The sequence below is a fragment of the Dermacentor albipictus genome, chromosome 2, assembly GCF_038994185.2.
Source record: "Dermacentor albipictus isolate Rhodes 1998 colony chromosome 2, USDA_Dalb.pri_finalv2, whole genome shotgun sequence".
Classification (NCBI taxonomy): Eukaryota; Metazoa; Arthropoda; class Arachnida; order Ixodida; family Ixodidae; genus Dermacentor; species Dermacentor albipictus.
The window spans coordinates 157832188-157855491 of record NC_091822.1 but is presented as its reverse complement, the minus strand read 5'-3'; the positions used below and the strand labels follow the sequence as shown (position 1 = coordinate 157855491).

At 46.7% G+C, this 23304-nt stretch overlaps 1 protein-coding gene across 6 annotated transcripts in view; it reads left to right on the top strand.

The window, feature by feature from the left end:
• LOC139056179 (cationic amino acid transporter 4-like) overlaps positions 1 to 15319 on the top strand; it is a 184298-nt gene extending 168979 nt beyond the window's left edge. For all 6 annotated transcript variants that reach the window (XM_070534173.1, XM_070534171.1, XM_070534172.1 and 3 more), the window contains exons 3-6: positions 5495 to 5800; positions 7865 to 8212; positions 10445 to 10553; positions 13025 to 15319. In XM_070534173.1, coding sequence (XP_070390274.1) covers positions 5495 to 5800; positions 7865 to 8212; positions 10445 to 10553; positions 13025 to 13167 — 906 coding nt within the window. In that variant the 3' untranslated portion in view covers positions 13168 to 15319. The remainder of the gene's footprint in view (positions 1 to 5494; positions 5801 to 7864; positions 8213 to 10444; positions 10554 to 13024) is intronic.
• The last annotated feature ends 7985 nt before the right edge of the window (positions 15320 to 23304 follow it).

Sequence of the window (23304 nt, the reverse complement as noted above, 5' to 3'; positions counted from 1 at the left end):
TGGAGAGAGTATACGAGACGGAACGAACGAACCGGAGCGAGTGTCAAAAAACCTCGCACTGATCCTCGACATGACGTCACGGCACAGTATAAGCAAAAGCGAAGCGGGCTGTTTAAAAATCTGAGGTTTGCCAAGTTGCCAGTATGATTTGTGTGGTTTAGATGCCCCAAACAATAATTTACCGCAAAAAAAAAAGTTTCCTCTCAGTACACCTATAAGAGTACCGCTTTCAATCCTAGCTGAGACAGTTTAGAAATGGAAGAGTTGTAAATTTGGAATAAATGAATGGGCGTGTTGAACGACGAATCGAATGTAAGAATGAAGTGGCGATAGCAAAGAGGAGATTTGTTTGAATATCGCAGTTTATATAAGCCACCTGTTGGACTTCAGGTGCACTAATATACTTAATCTGTGACCGGAACACATTCAAGCACGCACTTCTAAGTGCGAGAGAGAGAGAGAGCAAATGATAAATGAAAGGTAGGGAGGTTAACCAGGACTGAGCCCGGTTGGCTACCCTACACTGGGGAAAGGGAAACGGGGACGGAAAGATTAAAGAAAGAAGAGAAAGTCCACCGGGGATATCGTTCAGTCACTCAGCCCGGATTACAGACGCTGACTCAATCCTGTATCTTTCAAATATCGCAGCAGCGCTTTTGTGGCCTTTTGTCGCTGCGATATGCGAGGCCATGGTCCCAAGATCTTGTTCAAGGTGAACGGTGTTCTATCTAACTGTTTGAGAGCTGTGCAGAGATCTTGTCTTTCATTTTCAAATGATGGGCAGTAGCACAGTAGATGGTCTATAGTTTCTTCGACACCGCAGGCATTGCACTCGGCGCTATCAGCCATTCGAATCAAAAACGTATATGCATTCGTGAATGCGACGCCCAAGCGTAAGCGGCACAGCATTGTTTCCTCATTACGCGGAAGCCCTGGTAACAGCCACAGTTGCATAGATGGATCGAGGGAATGCAATCGATGTTGAGTGAAATCAGGTGTGTGCCACTTCTCCAATGTCATACGGTGCGCTAGCTTGCCTAAGTGTTGGGCTGCGTCAGTACGCGATAAAGGTATAGAAACAAGGGTTGCTCCTTCGTGTGCTTTCTTAGCAGCGTCGTCAGCGAGGTCGTTGCCGGAGATACCGCAATGGCCAGGCAGCTGATGGTTGAAAGTACATTCTCTCTATACTACTTCTCTAGTTTCATTTAGTGCAGGAATCCCAGTGTTCAGTCGCATAACGCATGTGCCATAGTTTCGTAATGTGAGCACAGCGACTCGATGATTGAATGGTTCCTCAGTTCTCTTTATTTTTTTCTTACGTGCCGGCATTTGCCTCGCACCTTTATACGCTACTCCACTAATTAAGAAACGGGTTAACTAGTACGTTACAAGAGAAAAAGGCAAAGGAAAGCCGCTGGTTTTTCACGCAGGAGAAACAAAAAGAGAACGCAGTGAAGTTGCCCGGTCTCAATTCAATGCGTGAGCGCTTCAACAGCACGTACGGCAGCTGTCCGCGTTATCAATTCTCCGAAGAATGCGTCCACGCATTGTTAATCGCCCATAATTCGCGGAAGACAACCTTGTCTTTACTGACGTTCAAGGACGCGCCGCAGTGTTTCCAATAAGCGGTACCCGTAGGTGACGCGAACGTGTTGGTGATGGAATTTTCCGCGCTGCAGAAGAGCCTCTAATTCCGGGAGTTATTTTGACACGCTTTTCGTTTTTTTGGCTGCATGACGCAGCTTTTTATTGTAACAGGATAGTTCGGACGCTTCAAGTTCACTATGATATCAATCGAAACATATGTAGCCGGCAGCTTCACTCTGCGCTGGCGATAGGCTTCACATTCCCCGACGTCTGCTGGGCTTTTTTGTTTTGTTCTGATGGTTCCGACATTGCGAAGAAGGAACATTGCTTCTTTTTTCTTCTTTTTTTTTGTGGTCGCTTCTTTCGTATCGCCTCGTAATGACCGTTACTAATGAAAACGGGGAAAGAAATAAGTGTTCCCCTTGTCTCAGCGCAATAAATCAGCTCGTAAGCTCGTATTTTGGTTATCTCGGAAAAACCAGTAAATAAAGAACCGCTCGCCTCAGTAGTATCAAAATTTTATCATAAACTTTTATGTTAACAACTGCAGTGTGAAATTGAACTTCCGCGAGATGCATTTATCACACGTTTTCTTCGTATTATGAGGTGGATTGCTTGTTATGATACACTATTTCTCCATATAAACTGAATAAAAAGAACAGTTTCGCGTTTCGTATCTCGCTCTCCTAAGTCCGTGAACGAGCGAATTGTACTGTTTGCAAAGCGCATCACATAGCATTCCAGTTCCCTGTATTATTTTTGTCTGTTTCTTACCGTACTAGGTATGAATGAATGAATTAATTAATTAAACAACATTACCCCGGTTCCGTCCAGCTACGTGGAATTTGCGTATCTTTTTAAAATCTCGGTGCATGATAGTTGGGACACCTGTGTACACTGCGTTTCAAACTCTGTTATATGTCTGGACTAATTAATCTACTAGCTGGATCCTTCTGTGTGCACATAACAGAATAAAAAAAAGGCTATTTCGAGGCTTTCTGTTTCAGAATCACCAGGAGATGCGTGGTCCACGCATTTCCAGCCAGTTGGTCCTCAGTTTGCCCAGCATTGCTCAAGTGCCGCATTGTTGTGAATACCTTGGCACGGCTGTAATTCCTTTCACTTCATGCACAGCTGCGGCAGTCCACTATCAGCACATCAGCTCACTTTTTATTTATGCTGTCGTCCTCTTTGGTAGTCACTATAAGCCAACTGTTTTGTCGTCCCCTGCCTTACCTGACGTCGACAGCTGTGGCGTTATCGAGTCTGGCATAGCTTACTGGTGACGTGTCTGACCGAGATCGGCCACCAGCGCTCAAATTTGCGTGACAACTGTCAGTGCAAGTTGCATGCCAGAGAAGCACGAAGAGAAGAATGCCATTATTTCGTGGTGACCTGAAGTCCTTCGCATCGTCATTGCATAGCGTTGCTATTTGCGTGGATGACTTACCGAGCAAGTGCGCTCGAACGTGCAAGTCCCGCTGCTCGCAGAAAAGTAGTTTTTGGCGGATTAACCATTCTTCGTGTTGCATTACTTACGTGACTTCTTGAATGTTTCCTCAGTGAAAATTTAATACCGCCGATAAAAAACTCAGGGACACACGTCGTCGCCGTTGTCTAGTGGTGCCGGCCAAAGCTTTCTGGAATTATTCGATGTGGATTGTGCCCACAGCGGACGGACAATAATGTGTTGAAGGTACTCGAAAAAAAAAATCTTGTTTGATTAAAACCCCGGATACCATTTCGAAGCGTTCGGTCTCCACCACAAATTCGTTTTTAGGTTCATTCGTTTTTGCTGAAGGCAATGCTATAGGCATGCTTCGCACTGTGTGAGTCTTTGACACTCTTCGACGCATTCAATATAGAGAAGAAACCACGACGTGAAAGTCTATACGGCCTTTAGTTTTATTGATAGCTGCTTCCACACAGAACAGCTTTTTTTTGGGGGGGGGGGGGGGGGGCAATAGCGGTTGATGAATTGATCCGACTTCTTGCACGCTCCAATGCAGCTTAGCCCATAACGCAAGGCGAATGAACTGGTTTGCAGCGGTCCTCCAAAAGAAAAACGGCGGTGCGCTCCTTAGCTTAGCAATATGATTGTAAAAATTCCCCCTGTGTACGACCCTTCTCAGAACTTCCCCTGATGAGTTAGTCACGTGTCCAAATGTTACGTTCGAGCAGTGCAGTCAAGAGAGTTGTATCACGTCGCCAGCACATCAAGGATCAGAAAGGAGCTTCGGAATTAGCACGAAATCCCATCGTGTGCGATCTATTTCAAAAATTTTTTGGAACCAGGGGTGCGATCTTGTACGCGTTCCAAAATAGAACGGAGGCGGTTCGTTCCACCAAGCCAAATACGATTCGTCAATTTGAACCGTGCCGAACGCCATGACGTCAATTGCGGCGTGATATCTGCTATCAATCATTCCGTGTCGTCTGCTATCGGACGAACGGAACGGAACATACCGCCTATTTCGTGACGTAAAGAACGAACCGCCTCCGTTCTATTTTGGAACGCGTACAAGATCGCACCTCTGATGTCACGTGGCTAAGAGTGCTACTCGAGCAGTGAAGTTAAGGACTTGTAACGCGCCCGGAGGCGACCGAGGAAGGCCCCTGGAGATTATCCTTCGCCTCCGTACACCGCTTCAGTGCGCCAGAGCTGCTACGGCACCTCCAAGACGAATTTTAGTTCTTATCACGCGCGTAGATGCACCTTTGAAAAGGGCACACAATAACTTAGGCACATGTATGCATGGATGCGCTTACGCATATGGACACTAGCCACCGCAGAATACAGACATATAGCAGAGCTTGAAACAAAGTCTATACAGGGGTGTCCCAACTATCATGCGTCAAGATCTTAAAAAAATATGCAAACGCCACGTGGCTGGACGGAACAAGGGCACTGTTGTTGGTGGTCGCTTGGAGGTACTCAGATAATTCTTCGCATTCCGGCTAATTGAGTAATCTGTATTAATTAATTAATTGACTTCTCAAAAAGTCTAATTCGCTGAAAAGTGTCAATGAGAAAATTGTAGAGCAGCATGAGAAACTCCCGATACAGCTTTCTGTTGCTCAATAGATGCTACATAAAAGAGTGCGTTTTTTTTTTTACGAACTTGAAAGAAGCGCGCGAATACAAGCAAAGTGCCTCCAGAGGCCAGTCGCGCGACAATTTTGCGCGTACTCAGGGCTACTTTCACGCTCTGAAAAACGCTTTTATGTAGCAGGTATTGAGCAACAAAAAGCTGCATCTGAAGTTTTTCATGCTGCTGTACAATTTTCTCATTGACGCGTTTTATCTAATTATAATATTTCCGAAGTTGATTCGTTATATTTAAGACTATCTAATTAGACGAAATGCAAAAAAAAAATCTGAGTTTCTTTATGCGACGGCAAAGAACATTACCTAGCTAAGTGGCGTACGAATATTTTTAAATCTTGGTGCACGAGAGTTGAGACACCCTTGATGTCACTATTTATGCGATTATACACCGGTGACATGTGTTGTTCCACGTTTCCTGCAGGGCGAGTAGGCAGGCGTTGTGCCCCTTCCTCTGGCAGTTGCCAACCCCCTCCTGCTCTTTCCCTTTCCCGTGAAATGTGTATGCGTTTTCAAAACAACTGATAACAACAGGCGGCCAAGCGCGAGCTTGAACGTTCACAACAAACTGCTCGTTTTCCCTGACCGACTGCTTTGTTCCAGTGACCGCTTCCTCACCACATGTTCCTTTAATTTTTTTCTTTTCTTAGGACGGGCACCACCCTAAGGTGGCAAGGCTCCTTAGGGTTCCTGGACTAAGGAGCCTTCCCACCTTGGGGTGATGCCCGTCCTCGCTCGGGACACTGTTTCGTATACTAAACGTTTCTTTCTCTCTCTTTCTCTTTTGGACGGTCTTCGCAGATCGTCGTGATCATCGGCGCCCTGTGCGGGATGTCCACGGTGCTCATCGGCACGCTGTACGCTCTCACCAGGATAGCGTACGCCATGGCTGACGACGGCCTCATCATGCACATGTTCGGCATGGTCAACAAGAGCACCAAGATCCCCCTCGTCGCCATGTACGTGTTCTCGGCGCTGGCCGGCCTGCTGGCGGTCATCCTGGACATCGAGACCCTGGTCGAGATGATGTCCATCGGGACGCTGTTCGCCTACCTCGTCGTCAGCGGCGGCATCATCATCTTCCGGTACAGGGAGCCGGCCAAGAAGGTGCGCGCACTCAGTCAAGCCTTGCTCGTGTTACGCTTCCGCCTTTTATCATAGAGCAGTGATCTCGCACACCCCGATGCGGCATTACCCGTGGAGTGACTTAGGCCTAGGCGTCGGGCTCGTTTCCTAGCCACGAAATCACATTCCTACGTTAATCGGAACGCAGAAGCCACGACCGCGGGTGATACATCAACTAAACTTTTTTTTTTAATGGTCGCGAGCATGATGCCAATGCAAATATAAATTTGTTGTGACCATTAATCTGGACACCCTTGTTAAACGTCTCTCGCAGCCCTGGTGCATATTCATGGAGGAAGAGTTTGAAATGGTTTAATCATTTTCAAAACTTCCTGCTTCTTCTTGCACTAAAAGGAGAGAAGAGACGAAAGATGGGGAGGTTATAACCTGACGCACCTCCGGTTTGCTACCCTGCGGTCAGCGAAGGGGATACGGTGACAAGGCGAGAAAAACGGGAGGGAAAGTGCATCATTTGTGCACGCACACGTGATGATGTAAAGTTTATAAACGGTCGAAGAAGCATATGGATTTGAAGTGCTGTAGTAACGCTCTCTTTGCTCCCTGCGTCAGTCACCCGCTGGGCGACGGTCCAAGGATCTGTGCTTCAAAAGTGTTTTAAAATTCCTACCTAACGGTAGGAACAACAGACATATGTCGTGAGCTGTGTGACCGCAACGACTAACGTCTTCTTCACGTATGGTTGGTGACCATCGTCTCAGGACATTGTCACGAAGAAGCAAGTTAATACTTGTGTGGTGTATTGTGCAAGAACCATAACCTTGGTGCTCTATAGTTTGTATACTGGCTCTTGTGTGATTATTATGGCGAGGAAAGCGTATGGGGATCACTGTCTTCCAGCTTTAGTGTCACGTGGTTGCAGGCAGCCGCTATCCGCTGTTGTCACTCACTTTATTCGCACTCACCCACACCACGCCGTGTCTAAATATTTCGTAGACCCTTTCTTTCTTGCCATCATAAGGAGGGCACGGGCCTATTCGATTTATTTTGTAAGTAGGTTGGATTAATATTCAGCCCATGCTCATACAGAAAGGACTAGATGGTCCCTGTAAGGTACACTTAGGCGACCTTGTGGTCGGTTGCTTTGGGGGAAGTTAAAAAGCTTAAGGGGAAAATTCAATCAGGAGAGGTACCCATTAAAAGAGACGCTTCTGCCGTTATCTGCTCTCAAAATGGGCTACTGTGGAAGAACTGAGGCAGCAAATGTATACGCTAACAGATTGCTGGGTTAGTTTGGGAAGAGACATGAAGAAAGTGGCACGAAAATTCGAACACTTAAACATTTTTCTTGCAAATTTTCATGCTACTGCCGTCGTGTCCAGGATGCTCCACTCGCCGCTTTTGAGAATTGAGAAAAAAATACGGTTACCAGAACGTGCATTTCAGTGAATAGCCAAGACGTATTCACGCGAGCACACTAATACACGGATAATTTAGCATCTTAGCCTTTAGTGAAGGAACTCTGCGTGTACAGACGTGGATAGATGGTCTAAAGACATTGCAGAGTTTAAAACACTACCCACAATAGGGACAGGAAAAGGCAGTCTGTACGTCGTTATACACCGTCATCTGGTACAGAATATCGCAGATTGCACACTAACACGTATTGCCAGAGCGGAAATACTATGTTGCCACAAGAGCTTGTAAACTATACCCCTGTTGACGCTCTTTCGAAAAGGCTGCTCGAGCTTATTTATTCAGTAAAGAAGAACTGAGTGCGGCAATCGATGTTTTTATTTTACTATCATACTTTTTACGCCACAGATGTGCATTGTACTGCTTGTTTTGCTTATCATTTCACTTGCACTTCTTGTTTTGCTTAACTGTTGACCAAGTTCGTAATATTCACTATCGTGTGTACGTACGTACGCAAGTTCATCACCGTCTGTACGTAACCAGTTATTGAGTCCCCAATCGTGCAACAGCATTCCGCTTGGGCCATAGCGGCCACTGCAAATAAATAAATATCCCCACTTATCGCAAAAGACTTGACTGACCAGTGCTTCTTCTCGTACATCGACCGCGCAGGAGGTCTTGGAGATGGGCTCGCTCACCGAGAAGCCGCCGGCGAACGGTTCCTCGGGCGGCCCGGCCGGCGCCGCGTCCAACGTCGCCTACAACCGGCTTCTGCCGCGGTTCCAGTTCATGTCCTCCGTGCTGGGCGGCGTGACCACGGACCTGATCATCTCGCTCAGCGTGTGCGGCATCGTGGTGGTGACGCTGGTGCTGGGCTTCTACGCCCAGAGCCTGTGGGCCGAGATTTCCGCCGGCGTCTGGTGGGCGGTGCTCGTGCTCGTGGTGCTCGTGCTCGTCCTGCTGGCCCTGTGCTTTCTCATCTCCATCCACGAGCAGGTCGTCACCATCCAGCGGTACAAGGTGCGTTGACTTAATGCGCCACGTACGTATGTACGTTCGTTCGTTCGTTCGTTCGTTCGTTCGTTCGTTCGTTCGTTCGTTCGTTCGTTCGTTCGTTCGTTCGTTCGTTCGTTCGTTCGTTCGTTCGTTCGTTCGTTCGTTCGTTCGTTCGTTCGTTCGTTCGTTCGTTCGTTCGTTCGTTCGTTCGTTCGTTCGTTCGTTCGTTCGTTCGTTCGTTCGTTCGTTCGTTCGTTCGTTCGTTCGTTCGTTCGTTCGTTCGTTCGTTCGTTCGTTCGTTCGTTCGTTCGTTCGTTCGTTCGTTCGTTCGTTCGTTCGTTCGTTCGTTCGTTCGTTCGTTCGTTCGTTCGTTCGTTCGTTCGTTCGTTCGTTCGTTCGTTCGTTCGTTCGTTCGTTCGTTCGTTCGTTCGTTCGTTCGTTCGTTCGTTCGTTCGTTCGTTCGTTCGTTCGTTCGTTCGTTCGTTCGTTCGTTCGTTCGTTCGTTCGTTCGTTCGTTCGTTCGTTCGTTCGTTCGTTCGTTCGTTCGTTCGTTCGTTCGTTCGTTCGTTCGTTCGTTCGTTCGTTCGTTCGTTCGTTCGTTCGTTCGTTCGTTCGTTCGTTCGTTCGTTCGTTCGTTCGTTCGTTCGTTCGTTCGTTCGTTCGTTCGTTCGTTCGTTCGTTCGTTCGTTCGTTCGTTCGTTCGTTCGTTCGTTCGTTCGTTCGTTCGTTCGTTCGTTCGTTCGTTCGTTCGTTCGTTCGTTCGTTCGTTCGTTCGTTCGTTCGTTCGTTCGTTCGTTCGTTCGTTCGTTCGTTCGTTCGTTCGTTCGTTCGTTCGTTCGTTCGTTCGTTCGTTCGTTCGTTCGTTCGTTCGTTCGTTCGTTCGTTCGTTCGTTCGTTCGTTCGTTCGTTCGTTCGTTCGTTCGTTCGTTCGTTCGTTCGTTCGTTCGTTCGTTCGTTCGTTCGTTCGTTCGTTCGTTCGTTCGTTCGTTCGTTCGTTCGTTCGTTCGTTCGTTCGTTCGTTCGTTCGTTCGTTCGTTCGTTCGTTCGTTCGTTCGTTCGTTCGTTCGTTCGTTCGTTCGTTCGTTCGTTCGTTCGTTCGTTCGTTCGTTCGTTCGTTCGTTCGTTCGTTCGTTCGTTCGTTCGTTCGTTCGTTCGTTCGTTCGTTCGTTCGTTCGTTCGTTCGTTCGTTCGTTCGTTCGTTCGTTCGTTCGTTCGTTCGTTCGTTCGTTCGTTCGTTCGTTCGTTCGTTCGTTCGTTCGTTCGTTCGTTCGTTCGTTCGTTCGTTCGTTCGTTCGTTCGTTCGTTCGTTCGTTCGTTCGTTCGTTCGTTCGTTCGTTCGTTCGTTCGTTCGTTCGTTCGTTCGTTCGTTCGTTCGTTCGTTCGTTCGTTCGTTCGTTCGTTCGTTCGTTCGTTCGTTCGTTCGTTCGTTCGTTCGTTCGTTCGTTCGTTCGTTCGTTCGTTCGTTCGTTCGTTCGTTCGTTCGTTCGTTCGTTCGTTCGTTCGTTCGTTCGTTCGTTCGTTCGTTCGTTCGTTCGTTTTTGTTTGTTTTTGTTTGTTTTTGTTTGTTTTTGTTTGTTTTTGTTTGTTTTTGTTTGTTTTTGTTTGTTTGTTTTTGTTTGTTTGTTTGTTTGTTTGTTTGTTTGTTTGTTTGTTTGTTTGTTTGTTTGTTTGTTAGTTAGTTGGTTAGTTGGTTGGTTAGTTAGTTGGTTAGTTAGTTATTCTACCGCCGCCGTTCGCACGATGAATGGCACTGCAGCCAACGCCCGGTACAAGGGACTCGCAGAAGGAACGCGCGCAAGGTGCCACTGCCGTTCTTATCCGCGTTTCCATGCGCCGTGAGCCACCAGCTACAGCTGAGACGGAGACGTCCATGGCACGTGCCTTTCTACGATATGGAAGCACCAATCTTTACTCTTTACAGAAGAAAACTTAACGACGTGGGCCTCGAAAAGCTAAGCGAAAAGGCAGACACCCTTTCGAGAGAAATAGGTGGTGTCCAAATCGGGGCTGCCCAGATCAAAATCCCGTACCACTACTTAGCCGGGGATAGTTGCGAATCAATCTGCTTCCTTTCCAGCCCTAGCTCTCTTGCATTCGTTGTTCGAGGTATGAAACCAAGCGAGCTTGCCAAACTGTTCGCGATTTTTTAAGTGTAGCCCGTTTCAGTTGCGAATGATAGCGTCAGTGCCCAGTTCTGGTCACTTTCCCGGCGTCTGTGGCAAGCTTACAATCCTGATGTTCTTTTGATCCCCGCAGATGCCGTTTGTGCCCTTCCTTCCCATTCTGAGCATCGTGGTCAACACCATTTTACTGACGACCCTGCACGGACTGACCTGGCTTCGTCTTCTTGTATGGGTAGCTATAGGTGAGTCAAATGGCGTTATTCTGTATTTTTTCATTTCGTATACAAGATGTCGCAAAGAAAATGCTGGTGCCTGTAGGTGGGGCTGGCCACCCCACTCCTCGAACGTCTTATATATGCATAAATGTGATCGAAACGCTATAAACAAGCATCAACGATATTACTATAACTGTTCATACATGCCCCTGTACTGTTTAAAACAAGGCATCAGTGCGAAACACTGAATTTGTAGCTTAATTTAGGTAAATAATTTCTGCGCAAGCCCGCTAGGCGGACGAAGATTCATGAAAGGAAGAATTGTTATCCACAAAACGGCAGTACAAAGCTTCTTCCTTCAATGAATCTCTCTCAAGAATGTTTTCCTTTCTTGACGCTTCCTCCACCTTTTGGGATTCCGTAAAAGAGATCTTTTTCATATTCAGTTTGCCTGTGCATCGAGTTGTTGATTAATTTGGCCTCGCTTGGTGCTACGCTAGCCTCCTGGTTACCTCAGATCGTAGAGCGACCGCTAGGAAAGTCGTTGGTCCCGGGTTCGATGCCCGGGCAAGGACAACTGTTTCTTCAACTCGTATAGCTTTCTTTCTCACAAACCCGACTACGAATTCTCTATAGTTAAGCTGAACTGTGCGCTTGCTTCTTGTAAGAAAGTGACTGCTGCAGGAAGAAAGTGACTGCTGCAGGTCCAGATTTCATTAAGCACGTATGTTGCTAAACATGGGAACTAACGGTCGTTTGGCATATTTGGAATTACTCAACGACTCGTGAAAGAATAGACTGTCCCTCACTCTTGGAAAATTGCACATGTCATACCTATATGGGAGCCCGGCAAAACTTCTCTTTCTCTTGAGTCTTTTCGTCCTGTGAGTCTGACAAGCTGTTTATGCAAGGTCACGGAGAAAATGATCGACACTAGGCTGCAGTGGGGGTGTAAGCAAACAGAAGCACTTCACGATCACATGACAGGATTTCGAAGGCGGCGATGCACCAGGGATGCAATTTTGGATATCGTTACCCATGTTAAACATGAACGAGCTAGGGTAAATGTCACAATAGGTGTTTCTTTAGACATTCAACGAGCCGTCGACCTTACTCAGCCATGCGGAACGGTAAGGAGGAGGACATCGAGGCAACCTAGCAGCCACCGGAGAAGGATGCACCTGCTTCCCTGTCTCTTCCACCACTCTTTTCCACCCCATCCCCCCCGTGCAGCGCGGTTGAGGTGTCCTCATCTGAGGGACAGTTACTGCGCTGCACTTTACCCCATGTTTCTTCCTTCCCAAACAAGAATCTCTCTCCCCTCTTTCGCCAAACCCTCCCCCTGCCTCACGCTCGACAGGAGAGGGCACGCTTCCAGCCTGCGTTCCTCGCTTGCGCACGCGAGATTGAACCACGTTCGCCGGCTCGCCCTAGCACGCTTTCAATCGCACATACACCATACGGCGCGCGACGACGATTGTATCGCCCTTTGGCTTCATGCGGAACATCACGGCGGCGGCGACGGCAGAAATGCGACTGGAGTGTCCATATAATTGCAATAAAAAACGCGTATGCAAACACAGGATATGCATGATTGCCACCGTTGTGCGAGTTCTTGTCCACATAAGTTGCACTGTAGAAAGCTACAGCCTGAAAAAAAAAAAGAAACTTTGAGATCACTCTATTCACTTGTCTCTTTATTGCTAACAGGGATAGGCGGGCTAGTTGGTGGTCGATATTGGAATGCATCGTGTAATGGCGCAAACAACAAAGGAGTTGTTGTTTGCGCCACTGCAGTTGAAGTTCCGCGCCTGTCTTGTGTGTTTCCTTCTTTGTCCCTTGTTGAAGTTCCGCGCCTGTCTTGTGTGCTTCCTTCTTTGTCCCTTGTTGTTTGCGCGTTTACATGAAGCCCTCTTTATTTCTCTGTCATGAAGTGAGCTGAATTGAGAACGTGATTATCATCATGCGCTTTCTTCGTACCAATATGAGCACAGCCGGGAGGAAGCCCAGGTATGTAACCCGGTGCATTGTGGTGAAGTGCGTAGCAGCACTCCGCGAAGGAATCGCAGAACATTTTCATGGCAGCCTATATCCAGAAACCATTTTGCGTGCACAAAAACAGCACGCCGTTTGCAACTTGCTCGCACCATCTTTTTGAAGGAACGAATGGCCTTACGGAACAATTTACAGGTTTTTTCGCTAACAAGAAAGTCGTACGTGACCGATTTTGGCTTTATAAGCAAGAAGACCGCGTACAGGTCCGAAACCTCATCCATTCTAGTAAGACTTGCTCACTGACAGTTCTTACTTGTTTCTGACTACACAGACTTCCCGAGCGTTTCACCTCAACTTGTATAAAGTACGAGTTAAAATACACTCATTTATTTACAGGTATCCATCTTGATCACTTCTTTTTCTTCCTCTTCCTCCTCCTGTTCATGACTCTTCTGTCTCAACTCAACACACATGACAACTCGCACCTGCGTTTCTTTTCGCAGGGCTCACGGGTTACTTCGTCTACGGCACCCAGCACAGCAAGCTCAACAAGCCGCAGGAGCAGTGTTACAACCACACCGCTGATGGTTCTGCAACCAACGGAAAGCCTCAGCAGCAGACGTCTTCGGGCAACAGCCACCTCTGAGGACAGAGTAGGTGGGCTCGTTCGGTCCCGCTCTTCCGACGTGCCACCGGTGAACGCTGGTGACTCTGAGAGCGGGGGGCCGCCTAGCGACGGACGAACGCGGCGGTGGACACCAAACCGGGGAAGCCAGCTTTACGGTGCCAACGGCTTCCAGGACGGGCAGACGGGTGATGGCGACGTTGCCGTGCTTGCACGTGCGCCGAACGAGTGAATGTGAAATGCCCGATGTCGTCGCACCCTTGCCAGCCGCCGGTAGGGACTGCAGCGACAGCAACGAAAGGATGGGAACCTGGTGCCGTGTGACGTGTTGTCGGAACACGGTTGTTGACAACCGACTGTGCAACGACTCTCATCTGTACATAGACTCCTCACGAAGTTTATTGTTTTTTTTTGGTCCGAACAGTTCCGAACGGTGCATGCGGGCCCCGTGATTTTGTGCTGTTGGGGGAAAAATGGGAGGGTGGGGGGTTTCTGACACGATTGTCTTCGGGTACAACCAGATGCACCCACTGTTTATGCGGTGGACACAACCCCTAATTGATGGTCAGTGCACTCACGGAAGAAGATCACGCGTCGTATCGACGAAGGCAGCTGACCTTCCCGCTGGAACAACCACAACTTTCACCGACGCCTTCACGCATTATTTCTCCGTTTCTTTTCTTTCCTGTTCAGTTCAACCCCCACGCGTCAAACGGAACGAGAAGTGTTGACCAAAGCAGAACTGTTTCTGTTGTTGAACTTAACGAACAAAAGTTTCAAGTCCGTCTTCAACTTGCTACGTGCGACACACGGGAATCGAAGATGTTGTACAGGTTTCATACTTGGTGTGCATTTAGTCGTACGATTTCGTTTTATTTCAAAATTTGCAGTGGCTCCGTGCTGGTGACGATGTCGCGGCGAGCCGGAAGATCAAATGACATGTACAAAGCACGGGTGATCTTGAGCCACCTATTTCACGCCCAATGCTAATCACCGTAAAGTGGGAAGTACCACCGACCTGCCGCTTTTTATGCATGCGTTTTCGTGGTGTAACCTTTTAAATTCTTCGGGAAGTGCTATCTTTTAGCTGGAAACGTGCGCTTGATTGTTTGTTGTATTACGATTTGCATCCCGGAGCATGGAAATAAATTTTTCGGTTCTGACATTTTAAAACACGGCGATAGAAAGATCAGCGCTTCATTAAGATATCGATGTAAAATATTTGTACCTGAATCGAGGTCTACTTCTTTCATAAATTGCTTGGTCTTTTTTTTCTTGTGCCAGTTTTGTCTTCGCGTAGATATAGATGGCTCTTTTTTCTTTTAAATAATATATTTCGTTATTGCTCTTACGTGCACTGTAAATACGTTGCAGACATAACTATTTATACTTCTTAGCTTTCTTACAGGACCGTTCTTGGATACTTCGTTTTTAACGTTCTTGTTTTAACACGTTCGCGAAACCTTTCAAACACATCCGTATTGTTTAGGGTTAGACAGAAACCTGTAACGAACCATGGTAAAAATTTTGGGTAACTCTGTGAAACCATGACGTCTGCTTACCAGGGTCAAGTTTAAATATGGATGCTCCCGCGTAATAGCGTTTTTTTCTTTCTTTTGTTGTTGTTGTTGTTAATACTTATGAGCTGCGTTTGGTGATATTTATGCCGGCACGTAGGGTATAGATATGTACATAAAGAAGAATAGACATTTACGTTTCGTTTAAAGAGTGCATCAATCCTGTCATGCACATATATATACATATGTGTACTATATGTGTACATAACTTTCGAGGCATACTCTTAGAGTGGCGCCTGCACGGCCTTCGAGTTTTTATTTTTTGTGCGTCTACAATTTTTAACGTGTGCGCCAGCGCGATTTGCATTTCTAGCAAGCGCAAATGTTGAATGATGCGTTCGCCAATCACAGGTAATACTTTTTCCTGCAGAACAACTGTTCGGTGCTATGTAGTACTGAAATGAAAAAAAAAAGAAAACAATTGTCGGTCTTACCTGACTTCAAAAGTGCTATTGCGTGTCTGTGTGCGTGTCTTTCTTTTTCCATGTAAACGCGTAGATTTGCCACGAGCGTTTTCGTTTGAGAAGAACGAGCGAACAAGCGTGAGTTATGCCAAGTGTTTGCAGGCAATAAAGGAATTGCTTGGTAAAAAAAAACTGCTGTGAACTTTTTTTTTCTTCTGTCGTTCGGTCAAATGTTCTCGCTTGATATCGTTGCTTCGCCGTAGGCGCCCTGCCATAGGAAGCAAGGAACGAGAATCGAATGTATTTCTCAGCCTTATATCGAGAGTGTGGAGGTAGGCGAGTGCTTTATTTTCTCCGGACCTTCTTGAATACTACTACTACTACTACTACTACTACTACTACTACTACAACTACTACTACTACTACTACTACTACTACTACTACTACTACTACTAATAATAATAATAATAATGATGATGATGATAATAATAATAATAAAAATAGTAACACTAGTAATTGATTTCGTGAAAATCGTGTTTGCCCCGGCCCCCCTTCAAGAAGTACATTCTGAAATTCTGTGTCAAATTCATTCATGTTTCAGTTAGCAATATTCAGCGTTGTGCTTAAATGTTAAAAGGAAGGTTTAGCTCGGGTGTTCCTATATAAATGAATGTAATAGGAGAATTCGTCTTTCTCGGCAACCACTGCACCAAATTTGACAATGTTTATTGTATTTAAAAGAAAAAAGTGAAGTCTAATGACCGTTGGTCTCGAATTTTTTATTTACGTCGTCACATTTTTATTAAATATGGCAAAAATCGCAAATTTTCAGAAAACGAAACAAGCGAGTTTACAACTCTAACTCGGCAATGAAAAATGATATCAAAATTACGTGAATTGCGTGTAATAGTACATATATAGCGGACAACATTGATACGTCACGCAATAATTTAAAATATGTAGTAATATGGAAATGCAGCTTTCGCAGAATCCTTCTACACAACGTAATGAATTCACGTAATATATAAACTGACATATCGAATTTGGCTGCTTTGAATGATCTAATGGATTGCGTTTACAGAACCGCGATATCTGTTCTTTATATCTATTCTTTATGCAGAGCTATTAACTTGTAAGTTTCGCGCTTTTATATATTCAAAATTCGTATCTTTGAAAATTTATTTCATAGGATTCGAGCCCTAAATAGAAATTGCGCTTCCCACGGGCACTAGAATTCGACATTCTCTCTCAAATACAACAAATTTCATTAAAATCGGTCCGGGGGTGATTTCACAGAAACGTTTCTGCGTTTTACGTGTATTCGAATAGGCCGCGTCGGAGTTGGGCCCGAGCTAAAGCATTCTCTTAAAGGGCGCCTCGCCAGGTCTGGCCCTCTTGAGCTGACAAGCGCAGAGCTTACATTGCGCGATAACGATCGTGTCTGCAAAGTATTGCATCGCTACGCGCCGCGGAAAGACCTGAAATTTCAGACCGAACGCCGTTTTCCCTTGTTCTCACGGCCGCCACGCTACAAACCGGTGACGTCCTCGTGTCCCCACAGTGTGACGTCGCTGAAACTGAAAAATCGTTTTTCTCAGCAACCACTGCACCGAACTGGACGAGGTTGGCTGCATTTCAAAGAAAAATGTTAAAATATAGTGACTGTATCAAGCAAATCATTTGTTTAGTGCATCCGTGTTCTTAGAAAAAGAATTGCAGTTTATGTAAAAGAAGACGAAACTATCAAATGTACAACTGTGTAACTCGGCAATGAAAAACGATGCCGCAATTGTGTAAAGTGCGCCTTCTAGTACACCTAAAGCGGACAAAATTGATCTATTATAGAGTATTTTGAATTGCCGCATCAATTTGTAAGTAGGCCTCTTGCAAAACCCTTCAAAACCCGTGTAGGCATTGTTACAAATTCACATAACTTGTAATATCATATATCAAGTTTGTCCACCTTGGATGTTCTTATATATTCAGTTACGGAGTTACGGATTTACAGTTACAGAGTTACGGATATTAAATTTTGTGCTTCTGTTTCTTTTTATTTATCGATTCTCGGCAATTTCTGCAAAAAGAATTCCAGGCTCTAAATCAAGATTCTGCTTCGTACAGTCCCTAACATATCACTTTCTCTCTTAAATGCTAAAATAGTCATTCTGTCATTCTGTCCTCAGCACCGCAAATAGCCTTCGCCTGAATAGGGAGGCTACATGCAGCCCCTAAGACCAGTATTTGAGTAAAGACGTCTAAAACACCGCTATACAACGTATACCAGGTTGCGTTTGACTTCAATGCGTTTGACCGACGATGCCTACTCTAAAGCTGTCGCGGTGTCCCCGTTATGTCAATCAATCAATCAATTAATCTATCTATCTATCTATCTATCTATCTATCTATCTATCTATCTATCTATCTATCTATCTATCTATCTATCTATCTATCTATCTATCTATCTATCTATCTATCTATCTATCTATCTATCTATCTATCTATCTATCTATCTATCTATCTATCTATCTATCTATCTATCTATCTATCTATCTATCTATCTATCTATCTATCTATCTATCTATCTATCTATCTATCTATCTATCTATCTATCTATCTATCTATCTATCTATCTATCTATCTATCTATCTATCTATCTATCTATCTATCTATCTATCTATCTATCTATCTATGAACAAGAATCGTTGCATGTTCATAAAGAATCCAAACAATCAATTAATTCTAAACTAATCATTCTGTTTTGGTGTGAACCCCCCTCCTTCTTTGCAAACCACGCGTCAGAATACGCGTAGGTTTCTCGAATGTCACCGATAAAATTCACATTTTCCACATTCAGTACCTCTCCGAGTTCGATGCCACTTGATCGGCCTTGCTTTGTGCGCGGAAAAACTGTCAATATACAGTTGAATAAAAGGTCACTTCCCTTTTCGAGGCTGCATAGTGCGTGATATATAGAATCCAGGTGCATATTCCTTCTGTCAAGTATATTTATGGCTATTTGTTCTTGATTGCACGCAATAACGACCAAAGCCAGCTGCGCGTGCTGTCGCACAATGTCAGACTATGCGGGATTCGCGCTAGCTTTCACGCGTATACTGCAGTGATGAACACTGTCCTTGGACCTGGCGCCATCCGCAGTGTCATGAAAATGCGGCTTGTTGATGACTTTAACACAGGGTAAGAGATAAAACACGGATTGCTTGAAGCACAAACAAAACGAGACTGCATTTGTGCTGTGCATTTGTAACTGACATCACCTGCGCAGGTGCAGTATTCTGCACAGCACTATAATCAACAATACTATTTCATGGGTGCATAGGAACGCCACAATATAGAAAGATAATCGTGTTAGGAAGTTTCTCATGAAAATGACACCTTGGCCACTCATTCTCGGAGAGGTGGAAAGAAAGATATGAGAGAGAGAGAGAGAGAGAGAGAGAGAGAGGCGGAAGTCACCGCAGATCACGCACAGATACATAGCCATACACAGGATATTGTACACGCCATTCGAGTACGGCCTTCATGATGTTCAAAAACAACAAGCAGACCGCTTCTAACTTTTTTCGAGAACAGGTTCGTTTCGTGTATGAATTGTACACAGCCACGAATCCCAAGCGTATCTATTGTGTCCAACCACACCATGCCTACTGAGTCACTATCCAAATTCTCAAATAATCACTAGGTTAAACATTCCCCTCATCCTTGCCCCCATCCTTCCATCGTGTAATGATCAGTTGAGGACCTGACAAAAGCATAAAAGTGCAAAGTCACCGAGGGAACCCAATGTCGCTGGCGCTTGTGTGCAGGCTCGCTGTCAACGTCAGGGTACCTACTAGTGATTTATGCTCGGCATCAAATTCAGACCCCAGAAAAAAAAGGAACGATCAATTTCACCGATGGCTTGACAAAATACACAAACGACGATGGCACATTAAATCCTGCCTTGCACTGCCATGCTGGAGTTTGCGCTAACCCCATGCGGATCCGATAAAATATAGACAGTTTCAGTTCTTTGAAAACCACTAGACCCTCAAGTTTCGGTGCGCTGTATAGGTAACAACCAACGGTAGCTGTTTAAGACAGCCATTCTCACGACTCTCTTTTTTTTTTTTTCAGTGCCTTCTTTGTTGGCCTGAACTCCAACGCTGTGCACGTCCGAGTCTGTCAGCCGCCTCGTTGACTGCTACGCCGGCACACACTGGAACACAAAGCCAAAACTAGTTGTGTAGTTTCTCAAGTTCCTCCATGACGCAGAGCTGACGTGTCGACGGGCTAGCAGGCCAAGGTATACGGTGTATGGCCCAAAGCCTGTTGCGTCCTGTTCAACCCTATTCACACGTGCAAGTATACTGCTCAGAGCTTCACATTCTATATTGCTCGTCTTTCTATACCCCCTTTCCCGTCCCCCCGTGTAGGATAGCCAATCAGGTGCATTTATGGCCAACATCCCCACCTCTAGCTCTTTCCTCATCATCGGCCGAGCGCCACTTGACAAGTGGCGCTCGGCCGGAGAAGTTGCCTGCAGAGCAAGGTTAGGTCCGCCTGCGGCTGGCAACACTCCTCATCCGTCAGAGAAAGACATGTAGTTTTACCACGGGCCGTATTCATTAATAGCTATTCGCGAAGAAATCTTATCGAAGCGTTCACGTCATTTCGGCACGGTAGTATAGACATGGACGCGCTCACACAGACGAGTAGGATAGTTCAGATGTGCGTTAACCTGACGTCTCTGTGCACGTTATTCCAGAGAATAACACGTTCGGGTTACAGCCCCAGATGGCACTGGTAATAAGCCGAAAATAACACAGCCGCTACCTGTAGTCCGCTTACAAACAAGATCCGCGCCTGATGCCTCGAACGATACCTCGGCCGGAGCGAGGTACCATATGTATTTTCACCAAGGCAATATCCCTAATCCGCTTCTTTAACCGCTGCTTTAGTAACAGCTGTTTACCAAAGCGTTACCGGGCGCGGCAGCGGTGAAGTGGCCGCGCCGTCAACAAACACGTGCGCGCGTCATCTGGTCCCGCGCTTTCCCTCATCTCGTCGTCTCCGTCCTCTCTTCTCCGATTATTCGTTTACACAACCTCCACGAAACGTCTCGCGGCAAAGCACGTGCTTCCGTAGCATCTCTCTCTCTCCCGACCCTCAGTAGTCGGGGCACGGGGTCAGTGCGCAAGTGGGGGAACGAGTGAACGGGGAAGAGGAGGAGAAGGTCGAGGACACGTGTTTGGCCCAGACACGCCGGGGTGCCAGACTCGCAACCCAACAAGAGCTCCGCCACAGACCGCCGCGGCTCGCAGCTCTTGCTCGAGAGCGGTGACTCATGGCGCACGCGCACTGGGAACCACACCGATCAAGCATGGGGGATTCTAGCAGCGAGCGGTGTGTAGTGCGCTGCGCTTCTTCGCTGGAGAGGCTTTTATTGATCGTGGCGGGGACTCCCGGAGACCCCGGGCGGCGGCGGCGGCGGCAACCCACGCGCGCGACGGGAGCCCCCTCCTTCGGGCATCGGAGCCGTGGTTCTAGCGTCGCCGGTTGCGAAGCGGCCATTGCCGTGGAAAACGCAGCTGACGGGCACCGTGAGTGCCGTTGCTGTCGCACCTGCCAAGCTGTTGTTCAGCTCGGGGACAGACTGCGTTGGGACGCCCTGCGCGCGAGCATATCCCGTCTGTCACTTTGTCGTTCACGCCACGCTGCAAGCGCCCCCGGCACACCGCGGAACGCCATGTGGGCGCCGGTGGTCCCTCTGTCACGCTCGCTGGGGATGTGTCACTGACTGCGCGAGAGTTGGAAGGTGAGCTTTGCCGGCTGCAGCTGATTGGCGTTGTGCTTCGATAACCTAAAGACAGCCTGTTCGAGGCGTGCGCGAACGGAAGCTGGTGCGATGTTCCTGCATATAAATGTGGATCGGTACATAGCAGCTGGTCCCGTCGGCGCTTCAAGGTCCCGGAATGTGCACATATGGTCGTGCTTCACCGCTGTTGTTTTGCAAGCGGCCGGGCGCTTGTGGTTCGCCTCGTCGCCTTTAATCGCGAAGCTGCTTCCGTCGGACGTTGTTTGGAGCAAGCGACGCTTGTGTCGTAGGGTGAATGAGCCGCGCACCCTCGATGCAGGAACAAGGTGTTTCAGGAGCGCAGTCGCGGCGAACATATGGTCGAGTTGAATGCCGCGCCTGTTGTGTTGGCGACGGCGCGTTTCCGGCCGACTTTTTAGTGCAGTGTGAAAGAGGATGCTGCGTGCACATAAAGACTAGTAGTATTTTCGATGGTGCAAACATAAAAGTAATCATATGTCGGCATTGTGACGAGTCCGAATGCACCCCACTCTGCACGATGCACTTTGTACTCAATTTAATGTGTTCAGTTTGCGGGCCGGTACCAACAACTCGAATTTAGTGTATATTCATTCTGCCTTAAACAACGTAAGATATATAAGCATTACGACATGATTTAGCGCGAACATGGATGGATATTTTAATGAGAGCTGGCGACTTTAGCCGAGCCGAATGCCTGGCGCATGGTACACACGATGATTAGAGTGAAAATTGAAACGAACATAATTAACTGCCAAATACCTTGGCTCAATATTTAATGTGCATAGTTTCAGGAATCTATGTTATTCATTTACCACTGACCTACAGCAGTAAATGCGGAAAACATTAGCGTGTGATACACTACATCAGGCGCAAGATTTCGAAGGTAATGATGCCAACGAATCTTCTTGAGTGCTTAAATAAGTTAGCTGAAGAATTACATGCCTCCCATATAAGGAAGCACAATAACAACGCTGTTTTCACCTGCCGGAGGTGTGATTTCTCGGCGTCCTTTTGAGAAATCGACCAATTGTAGGTACTGCTGTTGCACTCTTCCATAGATGCCGCACTTGTCATCGCTCGACAAATGTTTTCCAACCGTGCAGGAATGTTCGATAACGTATGAGGTTCCGAAGCATGGCTGGGGATGGAATTTCTAGTGACGTCTGGTGTTCGAAAGCAAAGCACACACAAAAAAATACGTGGAAGTTCTTTAGCGGACAATCCTACATTTGTCAACACTACGACAGCTCAATCGCGTCAGCACCGCCTCTGTGATCACTTAGGTACAGACGCGCTCCTCAGTGAGAGCATCTCCTGCTATGAAGGATCGAATGTTGTACACGTCCTTACAAAGCCAACCGGAATCTATGCTACAGTTCGTACCAATTTTTAAGTGCGGTGCAGTCTTCGTGCACGTTAAGTTCCCGCAACAGCTTGGAGCCTCTGACGAAGCTAACTTTGAGGTTAGTATTGCAAGGTTTCCTTCAACATTCTATGCCCGGTGCTCGTTGCAATTAGTTTACGTCTTTCTTCGGTTCGGAACTGTACATCGACATTGTATCTGTATGCTACTTATACGGGAGCGTTCAGCAACCATAACCATTAAGCCGGTGGGATCTAACGTGAACGACAGCTGACCAGTGTTTACACAGACCGATTTCCCGGTGAACATCAGTTGCCATAGCTGTCGCAAAGCATGCCGGCAGTAGTAGTCTGAAGGCTGAAGAGCAACTGTATATGATAAGAGCCTCGCTCTGTTCGTGCCATGACAAAACTGCTCACCTCACGAGATCGAAAACCAGAGTCATGAGAACAAAACGATTCCAATAGAGGCGTGGGGTAAAGCCACGCACAACACAACTTACTCCTTAAATTCATTAGAAAAGTACACAGTGGCATTCCAAGCATTCACCACGATGTTGCTTTGAACTCAGGTACATCGGGAAAGCGGGGAACACTACTTTCATCATAGCGCCGACTGGGCCAGTGTAAATGCGCGCTGAACATGGTAAAATATGTCTGCATGTTGTGTCCAAAACATGGCGTGCTTGACATGTTTCTGCCTCCGCAATAGCTTCCGGCGCATCCACTTAGCTAAAGCACTGCCTTCGCAACCTTTTTCTGTTACTCACAGGCAACCATTTCTGGGGCGTGCATTTGGACACGACCTATTGCCGCAAACGCCTGTGCAACGTGTAACTCTAAAGAAATACAGACGGTGTCGCTTGAGTCACGCTTTTCAACTACCATTGCAAGACTGCTCCCTCTAACGAATACGTGAGGCATGAGGAGCGTACCGATTCATTGAAATATATTGTGCTGACGCGAATTATGTCAGAGA